Consider the following 17,419-nt stretch of genomic DNA (forward strand, 5'->3'; position numbering starts at 1 on the left):
GGAGGTTATACCTTTTTCTGGAAAGGAAAACCAGAGGAAGAACGCCGCCTTCATGGAGTCGGCTTTGCCGTCAAAAATGAATTGGTTGGCCGCCTCAAAAACGCTCCCTGTGGGATTAACGAATGCCTGATAACCCTTCACCTTACCCTATCCCGGAACCAATGCGCCAGACATCAGTGCATACACCCCTACACTCGATGCAACGGATGAGGCTAAAGAGGGTTTTTATTCCAACCTTGAGACATCCCTGTCCTGCGTCCCCAAGGACAACAAATTGATCCGCCTAGGAGACTTTAATGCTAGGGTCGGCAAAGACACAGCCCTCTGGGAAGGCGTGATTGGCAGAGAGGGGGTAGGGAAATCCAACTCCAACGGCACCCTATCCCGACAAAATGTCTAGAACATGAATTCCTCATCACCAACACCCTGTTCTGCCAGAGGAACAAATACAAGGCATCGTGACAACATCCTTGCACCAAACATTGGCACCTGCTGGACTATGTCATTGTCCAAGCCAAGGATCGCAAGGATGTGCGCATCACCCGCGACATGACGGAAGCTGATGACTGCTGGACGTACGATCGCCTAATCCAATCCATCATCAATATTAACATAGCCCCAAAGCAGAGGGGACAGCAGAAGCAGTGCCTGCGTCTGCCCACATTCAGACACTGAACTCCAGAATATAGTCAACGTAATTACCGAGGCATATGAAAGCATGGGCTTTACGCTTAACATCTGTAAGACAAAGGTCCTCCACCAGCCTGTCCTCGCCGTACAGCACTGTCCCCCAGTCATCAAGATTCACAGCGCTGTTCTCGACAACGTGGACCACTTCCCAGACCTCTGGAGCCTCTTGTCAACAAAGACAGACATTGATGCGGAGATTCAACATCACCTCCAGTGCACCAGTGTAGCCTTCGGCTGCCTGAGGAAAAGAGTATTCGAAGACCAAGCCCTCAAACCTATTACCAAGCTCATGGTCTGCAGGGCTGCAGTAATTGCAGCCCTCCTATATGGATCAGAGGCATGGACAACTTACAGAAGACACATAAAGTCGCTGGAGATATATCACCAACGATGTCTCCGCAAGATCCTGCAAATCCCCTGGGAGGACAGACGCACCAACATCAGTGTCCTCGCCCAGACTAACATTCCCAGCATTGAAGCACGAAGCAGGCCACTTAGTTCGCATGCCAGACATGAGACTCCCTAAGCAACTGTTATGGGTGGAGCTCCTTCATGGCAAATGAGCCAAAGGTGGGCAGCGGAAACGTTACAAGGACACCCTCAAAGTCTCCCTGATGAAGTGCGACATCACTACTGATGCCTGGGAGACCCTGGCCGAAGGCTGCCCTAGGTGGAGAAAGTGCATCCGGGAGGGCGTTGAGCTCTTCGAATCTCAACGCTATGAGCGTGAAGAGGTCAGGCGCAGGCAGCGGAAGGAGCGTGTGGTAAATCAGTGCCGCGCCCCCCACTTCCCCCGACGAATATCTGTCCCACCTGTGACAGGGTCTGTGGCTCTCATGTTGGACTGTTCAGCCACCAAAGAACTCACTTTAGGAGTGGAAGCAAGAGTTCCTCGATTTCGAGGGACTGCCTATGATGATAAATAACTAGTTAGTGCTCCTAGTGGTGGCATTTGAACATTTGTCTAAAAAGGTATCAGGAATGGACATTTCAAACCCATATTCATAAAACGGTTACAGCACAAGAGGCCATTCGGTCCATCGAGCCTGTGCCGACTCTAAGCAAGAGTACTTCAGCTAGTCCAACTCTGCTGCCCTTTCCCGTAGCCCTACAATTTTTTTGTTCCCCTTCGGGTTGTGGATATCTGAACGGAATATATGGAATTAAGGACAGTAAAGTAAACGGGATATATGAAAATGTATAAGCCATGGAAGAATAGCTGGGAGAATGTCAGATTGCAAATAGTGCAACATCAGCTTAGCTAACAGTCTGTCTCAAGGTTTCAAGTCACTAATCCTGCCAATAATATATAATTGTAACATGAAATACATCTGCAGAATTGCAAGGTCTCAGTAAATAGTCACACCATTAGATTGAAACATTTGGAGGCAATACTTGAGCTTTCAAGAAGAACATCTCATATAGATTGACTAATGAGTGGCTGAGTTAGACTGTCAATCCATTTGTATTTTGTTATCTGATTTCAAAACTGTATAACTGTTAACGCTTTACGATGTAACTTCACCTATCCGTAGGGAGTGTGTACGCTCTATCCAGAGAGTATATCTTCTGTCTGATAGGTCTTACTGGCCGGTAATAAAGACTGCTTTGTTCAAAGCACAAGAGGTATTCGACTCAGTAATTTTACTGAACCAGATTGAAGTAAAAGAATCCAGGAATTAACATTTGGTGTCAGAAGTGGGATCTCAACGGACGACGCCAAAAAAAAAAATTAATAGGAAAGAAAAGAGACTCTTATGAATGTCTGTTTAAATGAGAAATGCTTCTGTGACTTTTACTGTAAAAAAAAAAGCCGGGGAGTTGTGGTTTGTTTTATCTCAAACAGAATGAAAGTTTGTTTTAACCCTTCGTAGTGTTGTCCTGTATGTGGGAAGTTTAAGAGTGTGAACCTTATTGAATTACGTATATTCGGATGATAAGTTGCGGAGCCAGGAAATGCCCAAAGGATAGATTTGTTAAAAAAGAAAAAATTACATGGTCCCGGTGGTTAAAAAAAAAGAAAAACTTGTTGAAAACAAACATTCAGAGAAGGCACAGCAAAACAACTGAGATGGATTCAAAAGGATTTAAAAAAAATAATAATTTATATTAAATAACACGACCTTGAGGCTGGAACAATTGAGATAACGAAAAGCAGTCCACAGCCTACGTGCCAGACTTCTCTCTAGTTATAAAAAAAAAGTAACGTACTAAATAGGTGCCGAAAGAAAAAGATGTTCTGAGATTTTAAATTATGAAAAATATAAAATCACTCCTGTCCAGTTGGCAGAAAAACTCCATTAAATTAGGGCTTTCATTGACTGATTGAATTTAAACTGCGCAGTAACGCGAAAGGATAGGGAAATTTGGAGACTAAAAAAAAAAATTAATTGAGGCTCATAAGAAATCAAAATTAGAAATTAGGCTCACAAGGAATAAAATGGGGATTTAAATAGAAGATAGGCGTTCAACTCAGGTACGACGAAGGGACCTTGAATATCACTTGGCCCGTCTAGGCTCTGATTGAATTTTAAAAAAAACCCCGCAGCAACTCGGAAGGTAGGGCCGACGCAAACGCGCGGCCGAGAGAGAGAAGGGCCGAAGCGAACGCGCAGTGACGTAAACGCGCAGTGAAGCGAACGCGCAGTGACGTCAACGCGCAGTGACGTAGACGCGCGGTGACGTAAACGCGCAGTGACGCCGACGCGTAATGACGCAGAGGCGCAGCAACGCGAATCGCGAAAGTCAGTGCTAATGGCAGTAAGTCTGTAAGTCTTAAAGTGTTTAGAGTTTTAAGGGTAATTTTGTAGATCGTGCGGCTATGCGGACCGTGCGGCGATGCGGGTAATTTTGTAGATCGTGCGGCTATGCGGACCGTGCGGCGATGCGGGTAATTTTGTAGATCGTGCGGCTATGCGGACCGTGCGGCGATGCGGGTAAGTGTTAGAAGTCTTTGTCTATTTTGTAGATCATGCGGCGATGCGGATCATGCGGTAATGCGGGTAATGCGGGTAAGTGTTTGAAGTAAAGTTAAAGTATCTTAACTCGCGCGGCGACGCGAGCCACGGGTCGACGCGGATTGCGCGGCGACGTGAACTGCGAGGCAACGCGGATTGCGAGGCGACGTGAACTGCGAGGCAACGCGGATTGCGAGGCGACGTGAACTGCGAGGCGACGTGGTAGTTTAGTATTGAGATCGTGCGGCGATGCGGGTAAGTGTTAGATTTGGAGTTAGTTAAAGTCCGTGTTAGTTCTGTAAAGTCTGTGTCTATTTGTAAGTTTGTTTAAATTGCACGACGACACGAACGCGTAGCGACACAGTAATACGAGGGGCAGTGTGAAAATGGGTAATCAGTTAGATAAAACCACGGATGCGGATAATACGCTACAAAAGCTATGTGAGGAATTCCCTGAAAGAGCTGAAGACTTTAGAAAATTATCAGGAGCCCTGAACAAATTATTAGGAGATGACCAGTGGCCTCTAGGTCACACTAGAAGCGTAGAGGTAAAAAAAAAGCACAGGGATTAATTTGGAGAAGGGGACGAGGAAAAGGGGATAAAAAAATTTAATTGCAACCTGGCGACATTATTGTCAGAAATTAAAAGATGCATCACTTCTATCGAGTTGGCAAACAATGCTATTAAATTAGGACTTGCATTGACAGAGGGAACACATGTTAAAACTGTAGACGTCTTTAAAAAAAAAGAATGAATGTGCGCACGAGAAACTTGCTAAGAGATCCTCTGGGACCTCTGAGAAAGGTATTGATCAACTACAAGTTAAAATGGCTGGCTTTGTGTTAACCGAGGCTGATGATGAAATTGATGAGTGGCCACTGACTCAGCGCCCAACGGCGCCTCCCGCACCCCCTGGCCTCTTGCTCCAGTCCTCTTCCCAACACCCTCCACCTAACACTCCGGTAAAAAGAGTTAGGAACAACCACATATCACCAAAGCAACAAACCCAAACTGACTCCTCATCCTCTGATAGCGATTCGGATCCCCAGTTTACAAGCAATACAGCCGAAAGGACCAGATCTCACACTCGAAAGGGCAGAACTATATCTCAACATCACAAACAGTCCCGTAAATCTTCTAGTCAACCTACCAGTCCAAGTTGTGAAAGACATAGCAAACACCCCCGCCGATCGAGACGCAGAACTGTCAAGCAGTCAGACAGCTCTGAAACATCCTCCGGCCTGGAAATGATTTCCAAGATCCCAAAGTCCCGACACCAATTCCCTGTCAGACCAATGCCAAACCCTGATGCACAACAAGCTGCAGACCACCTCTCTATAGATGTCTGTGATCTTCAAACAACTATTTGATTGCTCACGCTATCCGGACAGATGGAAAGGGCAGTTAGATATTATTGGCAGAAAAAGAAAGGGGAGGGGGGAGGTGCGCCCCCAACCCGGGTCAAAACTGAATACGTGACTAGAAAGGAAGAGCCATCTCGGGAGGAAGGATCAATAGAACCGCAGTGTTGCATACAGGATTGGATGGATAAGCAAGGATACGGTTATACTAAACAACCAAACGGCCCGAGCCCTGCTAATAAACCTCCCTATTGTCCCCGGCATGGTATGGGAAGAGGCCGGGACTGGGTAAGAGGAATTGACTGTTTTAATTGTGGGCAGGAAGGACATTGGAATAAAAATTGCCCCTACCGTCAGCATGGAAAAGGAAGAGGAGGAAGAACAGGGGGGCAAGGGGGGAGAGGAGGATCTTACACTAACTTCTCCCAGAACAACCCCTTTGGTCAATTGTCCCCCGATTGACTACGCAGCTTGATTGTGCAGGGATCCTCCCCGGACGGCGAATCCATTCTGAATGAGTGGCAACCCTTTTTGATAGATACGGGAGCCTTCATGTCTTCTGTACAATCAAAGCTTAAACTCCCTGCTTCTACTGAAACACAGGAACTTTCAGGATTCCTGGGACAAATCTCGACATTCCCAGTGTCAGAACCGGTTAAAATGGGTTACCAGGAAGAATCGGTGGAACATCGAGTTGTTATCACAACCAATCTGGACTGTAACTTGATGGCTAGAGACCTCCTTTGCAAATTCCAGTTGCATTTGGAGTGTGGAGATAACGGGATTATTGTAAAACAGGAAACCCTTAAGCGGCAGTATTATACCACTAGAACCCCTCAGTGGTGGTCTCTGGACCTGCCGCAGGCACCCTGTCACGTGACCCTAGCACACGATCCCAGTGGAAAGAATCAGGACCTGCAGAACTTTTATCAGGATCACGAAGGGGAAGTGAAGGGAATTCTATTAAGGGCTAGAGTGACTGGACTAGAAAGAGAGGCAGATTTTGTGGAAGTGGATAAGAATCTATGGAAACAGCCCCTAACAATGGCACCGTATATTGCTCGTGAAGTATTAGCCCCTCACCATGCTAAAGATTTGGGAGTTATGGTACGCAAGGCCATAGATGAGGCTGACCCTACCAGCCGGGATGTGCAAATTGTAAAACATGGCCGAACAGTCCAATTTCATGGGGACCCCGAGAAGGTCTTAAGGACTCTACAGCATCATACTGGCTCCGGCATAACTGACTATGTGGATCCTTATGTGTGGGCAGAGAACCCCTCCCAAGTGGGTTATACTCCCATTGATCCGATTGAGATCTCAGTGCAGGGCAATCCGACAGAACCCACTGAAATCACAGGCAATCCTAAAATGACTTTTTGGCACTATACTGCAATTAATCCGGCCTGTTTTCTTACTGAGCCACCCCAAGATGAGGAAGAACCCAGTCATGATTGTTTATGTTTGTTGACGGAAGTACTTCTATTAATCCAGAAGATACACGAATCTCAGGATACGCCATAGTAAACCAGGAGAATCAGGTCTTGGAATCTGCTGCTTTGAAACCGCCTATTCTGCTCAACAAGCTCAACAATTCGCCCTCACCCAAGCCTGTATCTTGGCCAAAGATCTCAAAATCAATATCTATACCGACTCTAGGTATGCCTTTGGGGTGGCGCATGATTTCGGACAATTATGGAAAAATAGGGGATTCCTAACCTCACAGGGGAATGAGATATCTCATAAACAGTTAGTATCTGATTTGTTGCAAGCCCTCATGTTCCCCAAACGCATTGCCATTGTACCAAGAGGCCAAACAGGCCTCTCGTGACCAACAGATGGTAGTGCCCAAAATTATGAGTCAGATTAAAAATCCTGCAAAGGATAAGTTAGCCTCGGAAAAACCAATGCCAACCATCCAAGATGTTATAAAAGCACAGGGGGACGCTCCTGAAAAAGATAAACTGTTGTGGAAATATTATGCATGTACTTATGACAATGTTTCTAAACTCTGGACCACTCCCGCGGAACAGACTTGCATGTCTGACGAGTTGGCCTCATGGGTTATAGAATGTCTGCATTTTGCTACTCATTGTGGAGCAAGGGCAACAAGTGATACACTTTTGGCTACTTGGTGGCACCCTAAACTCCAGGCGCTCACCCAGAACATCAGTAGTCGTTGCCTGGTTGGCCAGCAACATAATCCCTGTGATTGGGGTAAAACGCCCCTACCCGAAGGTCCCTTTGAGACATTTTAGTTGGACTACATTGAGTTGCAAAAAGTTCAGTGTTACAGATATGTGTTAGTAATAGTAGATGTGTTTAGCAGATGGATTGAAGCCTACCCTAACCTGGACAATAAGACTCAGACTGTTGTTAAGGTGTTAATGAGGGAAATTGTTCCTAGATATGAGATCTCAGCTAGACTGATGACCACCTATGTTCTTTCTCTGACTCAGGCTCTGCGACTAGTTCACAACCAGGTTCAAGATGCTTACCCGAATAGTCCCTCGTGGCACCAGGGAAGTATGGATTCGGAAGGGATTAGAGCCACAATAGGAGGGGCCTTTTTAGGTGTCACTCACTACCCCCACTGCAGCCAAGGTTGAGGGGAAAAGTGTCTGGGTTCACCTGCACCACTGCAAGCTCATCACCATTTAAACAAATTTTGCTGGTTAGTCTAATTCCTGTTTCTGTTCCAGATCTCCTCCTCCCTATAGCTGAACAAGGCAGTTGAAGGAGGATCAGTTTGACCAAATACACTGACGGAGACCTGAAGGGAAACGTGAAAACAGAACTCTTTTTATCAGCTAAATAATTGGACTATTTATAAGATGAGATTGTGTCTGTATGCTACTGTCTGCATAATAGTGTTGATATATGACAGTTTTGGTGCACGGGAAGGAAGACAAAGGCGAGAGCTCCATATAAACACCTTTTTGTATATGTCTTACGTTTATGCGGAAAAAGGGCACTTCACTAGATGCTGGGTGTGTTCACATATCCCTATACATTCCAAAGGGGGAATTCCTTTGCGCACCGTTCCCCTGACCCTAACTGAGACTGTTAGATGGATTCAAAGAAACGATATTGGAACAGGTAGCTCACCGCACTGCTGAGGCTCTGGAGGGCATCACAGCTGAAATGGTAGCGATAAGGACCGTAGCATTACAAAACCGAATGGCCCTCGATTACCTGTTAGCTGAGAAAGGGGGAACGTGTGCCCTGATAGGATCTGAATGTTGCACTTACATTCCTGATAGTTCAGAAAACATAACCCACCTTGCCGATCACATAAGGAAGGAGGTGAAAAAGTTATCCACACCAGCAAAAGAACTTAGCAGGTTTGATTGGTTTCTGGGTGGATCTTGGAGATCCTATCTAATACATGGCGCAATTGTTCTCATCATAATAATTACCTGCTGTTTGATTGTTGGTTGCCTTAACCTCTGCTGTAAAGCAATGACAAGGTTAGCAGACCCTCTTGTGGTCAAGGGTTCCCGGGTTATGATCCAACAAACTAGAGAACTACTCAACAATGCAATACTCATAGAATGATCCTAAATGTTATCATAGAATGATAAAAGGGGGGATGTGGATATCTGAACGGAATATATGGAATTAAGGACAGTAAAGTAAACGGGATATATGAAAATGTATAAGCCATGGAAGAATAGCTGGGAGAATGTCAGATTGCAAATAGTGCAACATCAGCTTAGCTAACAGTCTGTCTCAAGGTTTCAAGTCACTAATCCTGCCAATAATATATAATTGTAACATGAAATACATCTGCAGAATTGCAAGGTCTCAGTAAATAGTCACACCATTAGATTGAAACATTTGGAGGCAATACTTGAGCTTTCAAGAAGAACATCTCATATAGATTGACTAATGAGTGGCTGAGTTAGACTGTCAATCCATTTGTATTTTGTTATCTGATTTCAAAACTGTATAACTGTTAACGCTTTACGATGTAACTTCACCTATCCGTAGGGAGTGTGTACGCTCTATCCAGAGAGTATATCTTCTGTCTGATAGGTCTTACTGGCCGGTAATAAAGACTGCTTTGTTCAAAGCACAAGAGGTATTCGACTCAGTAATTTTACTGAACCAGATTGAAGTAAAAGAATCCAGGAATTAACAGGGTACTTATCCAATTCCCTTTTGAAAGCCACGATGAAGTCTGCCTCCACCATTCTCTCAGGCAGTGCATTCCAGATTATAACCACTCACTGCGTAAAAAGGTTTTTCCTCATGTTGCCTTTGGTTCTTCTGCCAATCACCTAAAACATACTAAGTGGCTAGTGGTTCGTGTCTCAAGAATAAACAATTGCCTTGTTTTTGGTCTACAGACAAAGGTTCACCTTGCTAACCACACAGGTGGGCTGACTTTCATACCTGTGCAATGCTGAACAAAGTGTCCTATAAACAAAAAACCCTGTGGCTCAGGTGATAGCACCCTCACCTTTGAATCAGAAGGTTGTGAGTTCAAGTCCCACTCCAGAGACTTGAGCACAAAAATCTCGGCTGACATTTCAGTGCAGTGCTCACGGAGTCATATACAGTCCCTTGGAATCAAGGAAGACTTGCTTCCACTCCCAAAGTGAGTTCTCTGGTGACTGAACAGTCCAATACGAGAGCCACAGATCCTGTCACAGGTGGGACAGACATTCGTCGAGGGAAGGGGTGGGTGGGGCTGGTTTGTCGCGCGCTCCTTCCACTGTCTGCGCTTGACCTCCTCACGCTCTTTACGTTGAGACTCCAAGAACTCAACACCCTCCCGGATGCACTTTCTCCTCTTCGGCCAGTGTCAGTGGTGACGTCGCACTTTACCAGGGAGGCTTTGAGGGTGTCCTTGTAACGCTTCCGCTGCCCACCTTTGGCTCATGTACCATGAAGGAGCTCCGCATAAAGCATTTGCTTAGGGAGTCTCATATCTGGCATGCGAAATATGTGGCCTGCCCAGCGAAGCTGATCAAGTGTGGTCAGCGCTTTAATACTGGGGATGTTAGCCTGGATGAGGACACTGATGTTGGTGCGCCTGTCCTCCCAGGGGATTTGCGGAGATACTCAGGGAGTGCTGCACTGTTGGAGGTGCTGTCCTTCAGGTTAAACCTGTCTGCCATCTCAGGTAAACGTAAAAGATCCCACGGCACTATTTCGATGAAGAGCAGGGGAGTTATCCCTGGTGTCCTAACCAATACTTGTCCCTCAACCGACATCATTGGGGGAAAAAAAAAGATTATCTGGTCATTATCACAGTGCTGTTTGTGGGAGCGTGTTGTGCGCAAATTGGCTGCCGCGTTTCCTACATTACAACAGTGACTGCACTCCAAAAGTACTTCATTGGCTGTAAAGTGCTTTGAGACGTCCGGTGGGTTGTGAAAGGCGATATATAAATGCAAGTCTTTCTTGTAAAAAAAGCATGTGTCCCGTTATTAAAAAAAACATGAATATTTTTATCGAAATGTAAAAAAAAATGAGAAAAGTTTGTTGAAATTACCGATCTCGTTTTCGTTTTCTGCGGCATCTCGATGGATGGAAGGAACTGGAACTATAATCGACTCAAAGAGCAGCAGCGCCGCACCAACGGAAGTTGAATCCCATTACCTAGGCAACCGCAGCTTCCGCCGTCACCGACACCAACAAACTAGTTCTACTTGAAAAGGAGCATTGAAAAAAAATCACATTTTAAATATAAATGATCAAATTATATGATATTAAGTTAATAATTACATTAATAAACAAATCAAAAAAGATGAGAGAAAAATGATTCACAATTTAAAGCAGCCCGCCGAGAATGTCTTTCTTTGCACGCACCAGTCGTAACCATGGCAACGGGATAGTCTCCAGTGATGCCTGAATGGATGGAATAAAACTGTTTCTTTAAATTAAAAATAACTTTCCGGTTCAACCAACGTGATTTTTTTTTGCAATTGTTAAGATCTTTAATAAAAAATAATGATTGTTGTTTTTGGAGGGGGGAGGGGGGGGGGTCTTGCGAGGTGGCTCCGACTTCCGGACCCGGAAGCTGGAGTTGAGTCACTGTCTCTGCGTGAGATGGAGATTGGCTTCAGGCTGCTGTGAGAAATAATATGAGGTAATCACACTGGGGGAAGGAAATAAGCATCGTAGTCATCATAAACAGTGATCATTGGGGGTCATTTTTTTTTAAAAGGCCGCAGCATCACTTCGATTTCGTTATTCAAAATGATGGAAGAAATCGACCGATTTCAAGTCCCCACAGCTCGGTCAGAAATACAACCGCTGGTAAGAAATGGGATTTAAAAACAGCTTCTCTTTTTTAAATTTCTCAATAGTTTTATACATTATGCTCTTTGCAGTGTCGGTTCCGACTAGTTGGAGCTCAGGGCCTTGTCTGGTGATTTTTGGGGTTCAAACGCGTGTTTTAATATTATATAAAATAATGGTTTCCTCCTTTTTGGAAAACGGCTTGGTCCGTGATATTTATTTTTCGTGTGTGGTGTAACTCGCTAACTTCCTGCTGTCAACAAACAGTGCGCATTTTATTGTACGTAAACAAGTTTTAAATTGTACGGCGACTGGTTGGGTCCTGAATTCATTGCCCCTTTTGCCACATCTCCGAGCTTCGGATCGGTGGGTGGGGAGGCCAAACCCGTGAGAAAATTGTGGTGGTGTATCTCAAATGACCTTTATGTTGCCATTTCTGCATCCAGGAGTAAAGTGATCACGTTATAGAATTTTGATAAGGTTGTAATGTATGACCGTTGCCTGTTTTGTTTTATTTTAAAGTGAAATGCAATACAGACAATTCTTAGTGTATTTAGTCTTTATCTTTCGTGACAGGTACTGTAGTAGATGTGAATTTGGAAAATACTCTAGGTTTCTTTTAACTGACAGTTACGTTCTGGGACAATTTTATCTTGTTTTAAGAGGACACTTGGTTTCTATGCATTTCATTCAAATAGAATAATAACATTTTGTAAATCATCATGCTATAGTCCACTTGCACGTCCTCATTCACACTGTATGTAATCATCTCTCGGGTACAAGTGCACTTCATTGCAACCTATGCTGTTGTAATTATTGATGCTATCTGAATCTTTAAATTGGGTTATAGCCTTGTAAGCCACACCTAGATACACCCATATTTTAGTGTTGTTCAAGGAATGAGATACTTGGTTTAATCTTATTTTCCATGTAATTCATAGTGTTTAGGTAATGTTTTTGAAGCCCTTGAATATTTTGAACTCCTGGATCTTTTTATACAGAAGGCAATAGATACTGTAAGATATGTAAAGTAATACATGTATAATTAAGATGAAAGTGAGCTTATTGATCATTATATAATAGTTTTTCCAGGGCATAAAATTGGGCTGAGATCAGCACATTCAAAAATTGACCAGAGATAATTAATTTATGGCTGGCCTGTTGGTCCAGTAAATGTATTCTGATAAAACATACAGTACAGTGTGCACCTGCCAGCAAGAGACCCATTCTGCAGGATTTTCAAAAACTGTTTTCATCAATCACTTTGATAAGACACACTTTGTATGTTTATTAGATTTTTTCATGTTCGTTGGTCAGTATATTGCTTCAAATATAGTTTAAAGCCTACTTTTCATGAGAACTATATTTTCCTTGAAAGGCCATGCATTATCAGAAAGAAAGAACTCGCATTTCTGTAGTGCTTCATCACATCCTCAGGCTGTCACAAAGAACTTCACAGCCAGTGAATTACTTTTTTAGTGTAATCACTGTTGTGCAGACAAGCATGACAACTGGGTCCCACAAATAGCAAATGTAATATAAATGACCAGTTAATCTGTTTTGGTGGTATTACTTTGAGAGATAAATGTTGTCCCATGTCACAAGGAAAGCCGCCGGCTCTTTCAATGCTGCTATTGGGTCTTTGACATTGGTCTGAACAGAAGGTGGACATTTGGTTCAACATAGAAACATATAGAAACATAGAAAATAGGTGCAAAATTGCCATTCGGCCCTTCGAGCCTGCACCACCATTCAATAAGATCATGGCTGATCATTCATCTCAGTACCCCTTTCCTGCTTTCTCTCCATACCCCTTGATCCCTTTAGCTGTAAGAGCCATATCTAACTCCCTCTTGAATATATCCAATGAACTAGCATCAGCAACTCTGCGGTAGGGAATTCCACAGGTTAACAACTCTCAGTGAAGAAGTTTCTCCTCATCTCAGTCATAAATGGCTTACCCCTTATCCTTAAACTGTGTCCCCTAGTTCTGGACTTCCCCAACATCGGGAACATTCTTCATCTAACCTGTCCAGTCCCGTCAGAATTTTATGTTTCTATGAGATCCCCTCTCATCCTTCTAAACTCCAGTGAATAAAGGCCCAGTCGATCCAGTCTCTCCTCATATGACAGTCCAGCCATCCTAGGAATCAGTCTGGTGAACCTTTGCTGCACTCCCTCAATAGAAAGAACATCCTTCCTCAGATTAGGAGACCAAAACTAAACACAATATTCCAGGTGAGGCCTCACTAAGGCCCTGTACAACTGCAGTAAGACCTCCCTGCTCCTATACTCAAAACCTGTGGTTATGAAGGCCAACATACCATTTGCCGCCTTCACCACCTGCTGTACCTGCATGCCAACTTTCAATGACCGATGAACCATGACACCCAGGTCTCGTTGCACCTCCCCTTTTTCTAGTCTGCTGCCATTCAGATAATATTCTGCCTTCGTGTTTTTGCCACCAAAGTGGATAACCTCACATTTATCCACATTGTACTGCATCTGCCATGCATTTGCCCACTCACCTAACCTGTCCAAGTCACCCTGCAGCCTCTTAGCGTCCTCCTCACAGCTCACACCGCCACCCAGTTTAGTGTCCTCTGCAAACATCTCACTTATAACGCTGTATTTCCGACAATGCGGCACTCCCTCAGTACTGCACTGAAGTATACGATTATGTGCTCCAACTTTGGATTAGGGCTTGAATACACAACCTTAGAATCATGCCCACCCTGTGCTGGCTCTTTGAAAGGGTAGTCAAACTTAGTCCCACATCCCTGCTTTTTGTCCGTAACCCTGTAAGTTCCTCATCCTCAAGTACCTGTCCAACACACTCAATTTTATTTCTCTAATCAGCATCCAACACCTTTTCAGGTTGTGCGTTCCAGATTCCGACAACTCGGAGTGAAAAACATTTCTCTTCATCTCCCCTCTAGATCTTTTCCCAATGATTTTGAATCTGTGATTTCTAGTTATTGACCCACTTGCCAGAGTGAATACTTTTTCCCAATTTACTCTATTGAACCCTTTATCATCTTGAAAACCTCTTAGTTCACTTGTTAACCTTCTCTGTTCCAAGGCGAACAGTCCTAACTTTTCCAACCCCTCATCCCTGGTAACATCCTAAGCTTCCTCTGGACCCTTTCTAAGGCCTTTCCTGAAGTGTGGTGCCCAGAATTGTCCACAATCCTCCAGCTGAGGCTTAACCAGTGGTTTATAAAGTTCCAACATGATCTCTTTGCTTTTAGATTCTATTCCTCAATTTAAACTCATAACCCATGTGGTTTTTTAACCACTGTATCAACTTGCTCTGCCACCTTTTAAGGATTTGTGTATATGGACACCAAGGTCTCTCTGCTCATCTACACTTTTTTCAGAATTGTGCCATTTATAGTATACTGCCTTTCCATATTAGTCCTCCCAAAGTGCATCATTTCATACTTCTCCGCATTGAATGCCTTCTGCCAAATTCACCTTCTGACTTGGAGATGAGAGTGCTACAAACTGAGCCAAGCTAATAGATTTAAAATACACCTGAATACTTATAATGAAACAGCAATTAACATTCTTTTGCTGGATTTTTTTGTATTCGGCTTTCAAAGTTAATTTTGCTTGGGAACACTTATTCACCCTTGAGAAATAATATTTTAAAGAAACTACAATACCAAATTATATGCAGGCTATTAGTGAAGTAAGATAAACATTTGTTCTGCTGCCCTGAATCAAAATGGTTATTAGCAGTAACAATTTTCTACCAGCCCACAGGAATAAATCTTCAACACTGAGTTCTTCTCACCTCCCTCAATTTCTCCATTTCATCCTGGGAGACAGTTCCTCACCTGATTCCATTACACACCAATGAGACTATTCGTCATCCACGAGTCTAGAGTAGTGGCAGGCCATTTGACAGTGGAGACATCACAACTGAGGTTGGCCGTTGCATTATCGATGTCCATAGGCACACTATCCAACAAAGGTCACTGTAATTTGATGAAAAGTTAGAACATTTGCTGATTATTTTCTTCCTGGTCTTGAGACCAGTTGGCATTCCTCAATTGTTGCCCCAGCTAAGATCAACCCACTCAGAACAGACTAGGGATGGAAACCAACTTCTTAGATTGTATGATTCAGCTGCACCGGGGAGCACTAGGTGCTTCTGCCAGCAGATAAATAGTGGAAACCTCAGCTTCTCCAGCACCAACAAAAATCAAGCAATTTTGTCTATAATGAATTATTTATTTTTCTTGCTGGACTGTACGTATGCCAAAAATCAGGAATGGTTAGCTAATATCTCCAACTGTAGGAAATACACATGACTGATATACCATAACCCATTTCAGAATCATTAATGTGTATTTCTACCTAGCAATATTGCAGATAAATATTTGAATCCGTGCTAATTTCCTGCAATCTCTGGTTGTTCTAAGTTTGGAACGGACCTAAGATCAAGCCGGCGGGGAGGATAGAGGAGCATTTTCCCCTGCCGATACAACCATTATTACAGTCTTGCCCAAGGTTAAGTTGTGTTATGGGTGGTTTTACTACCTTCTGTTTGCCACTGTTCTTTTGGGAACCAAACAAATGGTGCATATTAGCACTATTGGCGAGAGGTTTTCCTTTTTTGAGGCTGGAAAGCTGATAGAAAACCCAATAATAACTCCACCACCACTGACACTAGGTATAATCTCCAACCAAGGAGATGGTGGTTAAATCTGCACTTGCCAACAGTGTAATGTTTTTGTGTGTGCAAACAGGCCTCACAGCCCATTATGAGATTAAATCTTTCTATATCACAGAAACATTGAAGCATTTTACTTTGAGTCCGGTATCAGAGTTTTCTTTGTTGTTGAGGACCATGGGATCTATGTTGTTAACCAAGATGAGCAGCTGTCCCAATCGACAGGTAATGCTTGTAATACATGAGACCATAAGAAATAGGAGCAGGAGAAGGCCATTTGGCCCCTTGAGCCTGCTCCGCCATTCAATAAGATCGTGGCTGATCTGATCTTGGCCTCAACTCCACTTCCCTGTTCTCTCCCCATAACCCTTGACACCCTTATCATTCCAAAAATCTGTCTATCTCCATCTTTACATTTTTTCAATGATCCAGTCTCCACAGCTATCTGGGGTAGAGAATTCCGAAGATTCACGACCCTCTGGGAGAACTTCGTCCTCATCTCTGTTTTAAATAGGCGACCCCTTATTCTGAAACTATGCCCCCCAGTTCTAGATTTCCCTCGCGAGGGGAAACATCCTCTCTGCGTCTACTCTGTCAAGCCCCCTCAGAATCTTGTATGTTTCAATAAGATCACCTCATTCTTCTAGAATCTAGTGAGTATAGGCTCAATCAGCTCAACCGTTCTTCATAAGACAACCCTTTCATCTCCAGAATCAACCTCGTGAACCTTCTCTGAACTGTCTCCAATGCAAGTATATCCCTCCTTAAATAAGGAGACCAAAACTGTATGCAGTATTCCAAGTGTGGTCTCACCAACGCTCTGTACAGTTGTAGCAGATTTCCATACTTTTTATACTCCATCCCCCTTGCAATAAAGACCAACATTCATTTGCCTTCCTAATTACTTGCTGTACCTTTATTCCTGTACCTGCACCTGTAGTGCATTGTATTCTTTAGGACTTCTCATCCCTAGGTTAAACTCATCTTCCCAAGCTAGGGCATAAACTTGCAATCTGTCCCTGAGGAATGCATACTACCAACTGACACCTAAATAAGAAGTGTGGCAAAAAATGACCACTTCCTGTCATTAAATTAATAGTAGTTACGATTTAACTTGTACAGCCTCAATTATGGATACTACTTTGAGTCACAAGGATCAGGTTTTTCAACTCGTAAGCTATTGTCATATTGTACTGTATTTAAGTTTGGGCTTTTGTTGTATTTAAGAACCTATTTTACTGAAATTGTTTTTAATTTTAGTGACACAGACATTTCAGATTTACAACTATTTCAGTTTCGTAAAGCTCTTCCACCCCCAAGGTGTGAGTTGTACTGCATTTGGGTCTCAGCAAAATTTGCCCCTGTGACTATAGGACACCCAGTAATTAAAATGCATGAATCCTGAGAAGCATTTCATTTCATAGAAACATAGAAAATAGGTGCAGGAGTAGGCCATTCGGCCCTTCGAGCCTGCACC

General features: G+C 43.6%; 2 protein-coding genes across 4 annotated transcripts in view; one reads left to right on the forward strand and one right to left on the reverse strand.

The window, feature by feature from the left end:
- Positions 1-10,592, reverse strand: part of dnai1.2 (dynein, axonemal, intermediate chain 1, paralog 2) — a 610,660-nt gene extending 600,068 nt beyond the window's left edge. For both annotated transcript variants that reach the window (XM_070868013.1, XM_070868021.1), the window contains exon 1: positions 10,513-10,592. In XM_070868013.1, coding sequence (XP_070724114.1) covers positions 10,513-10,539 — 27 coding nt within the window. In that variant the 5' untranslated portion in view covers positions 10,540-10,592. The remainder of the gene's footprint in view (positions 1-10,512) is intronic.
- Positions 10,593-11,049: 457 nt separating this feature from the next.
- The window catches only part of fam219aa (family with sequence similarity 219 member Aa), a 92,515-nt gene continuing 86,145 nt past the window's right edge, over positions 11,050-17,419 (forward strand). For both annotated transcript variants that reach the window (XM_070862455.1, XM_070862460.1), the window contains exon 1: positions 11,050-11,279. In XM_070862455.1, the coding sequence (XP_070718556.1) occupies positions 11,220-11,279 (60 nt within the window). In that variant the 5' untranslated portion in view covers positions 11,050-11,219. The remainder of the gene's footprint in view (positions 11,280-17,419) is intronic.

The sequence above is a fragment of the Pristiophorus japonicus genome, chromosome 2, assembly GCF_044704955.1.
Source record: "Pristiophorus japonicus isolate sPriJap1 chromosome 2, sPriJap1.hap1, whole genome shotgun sequence".
Lineage (NCBI taxonomy): Eukaryota > Metazoa > Chordata > Chondrichthyes > Pristiophoridae > Pristiophorus > Pristiophorus japonicus.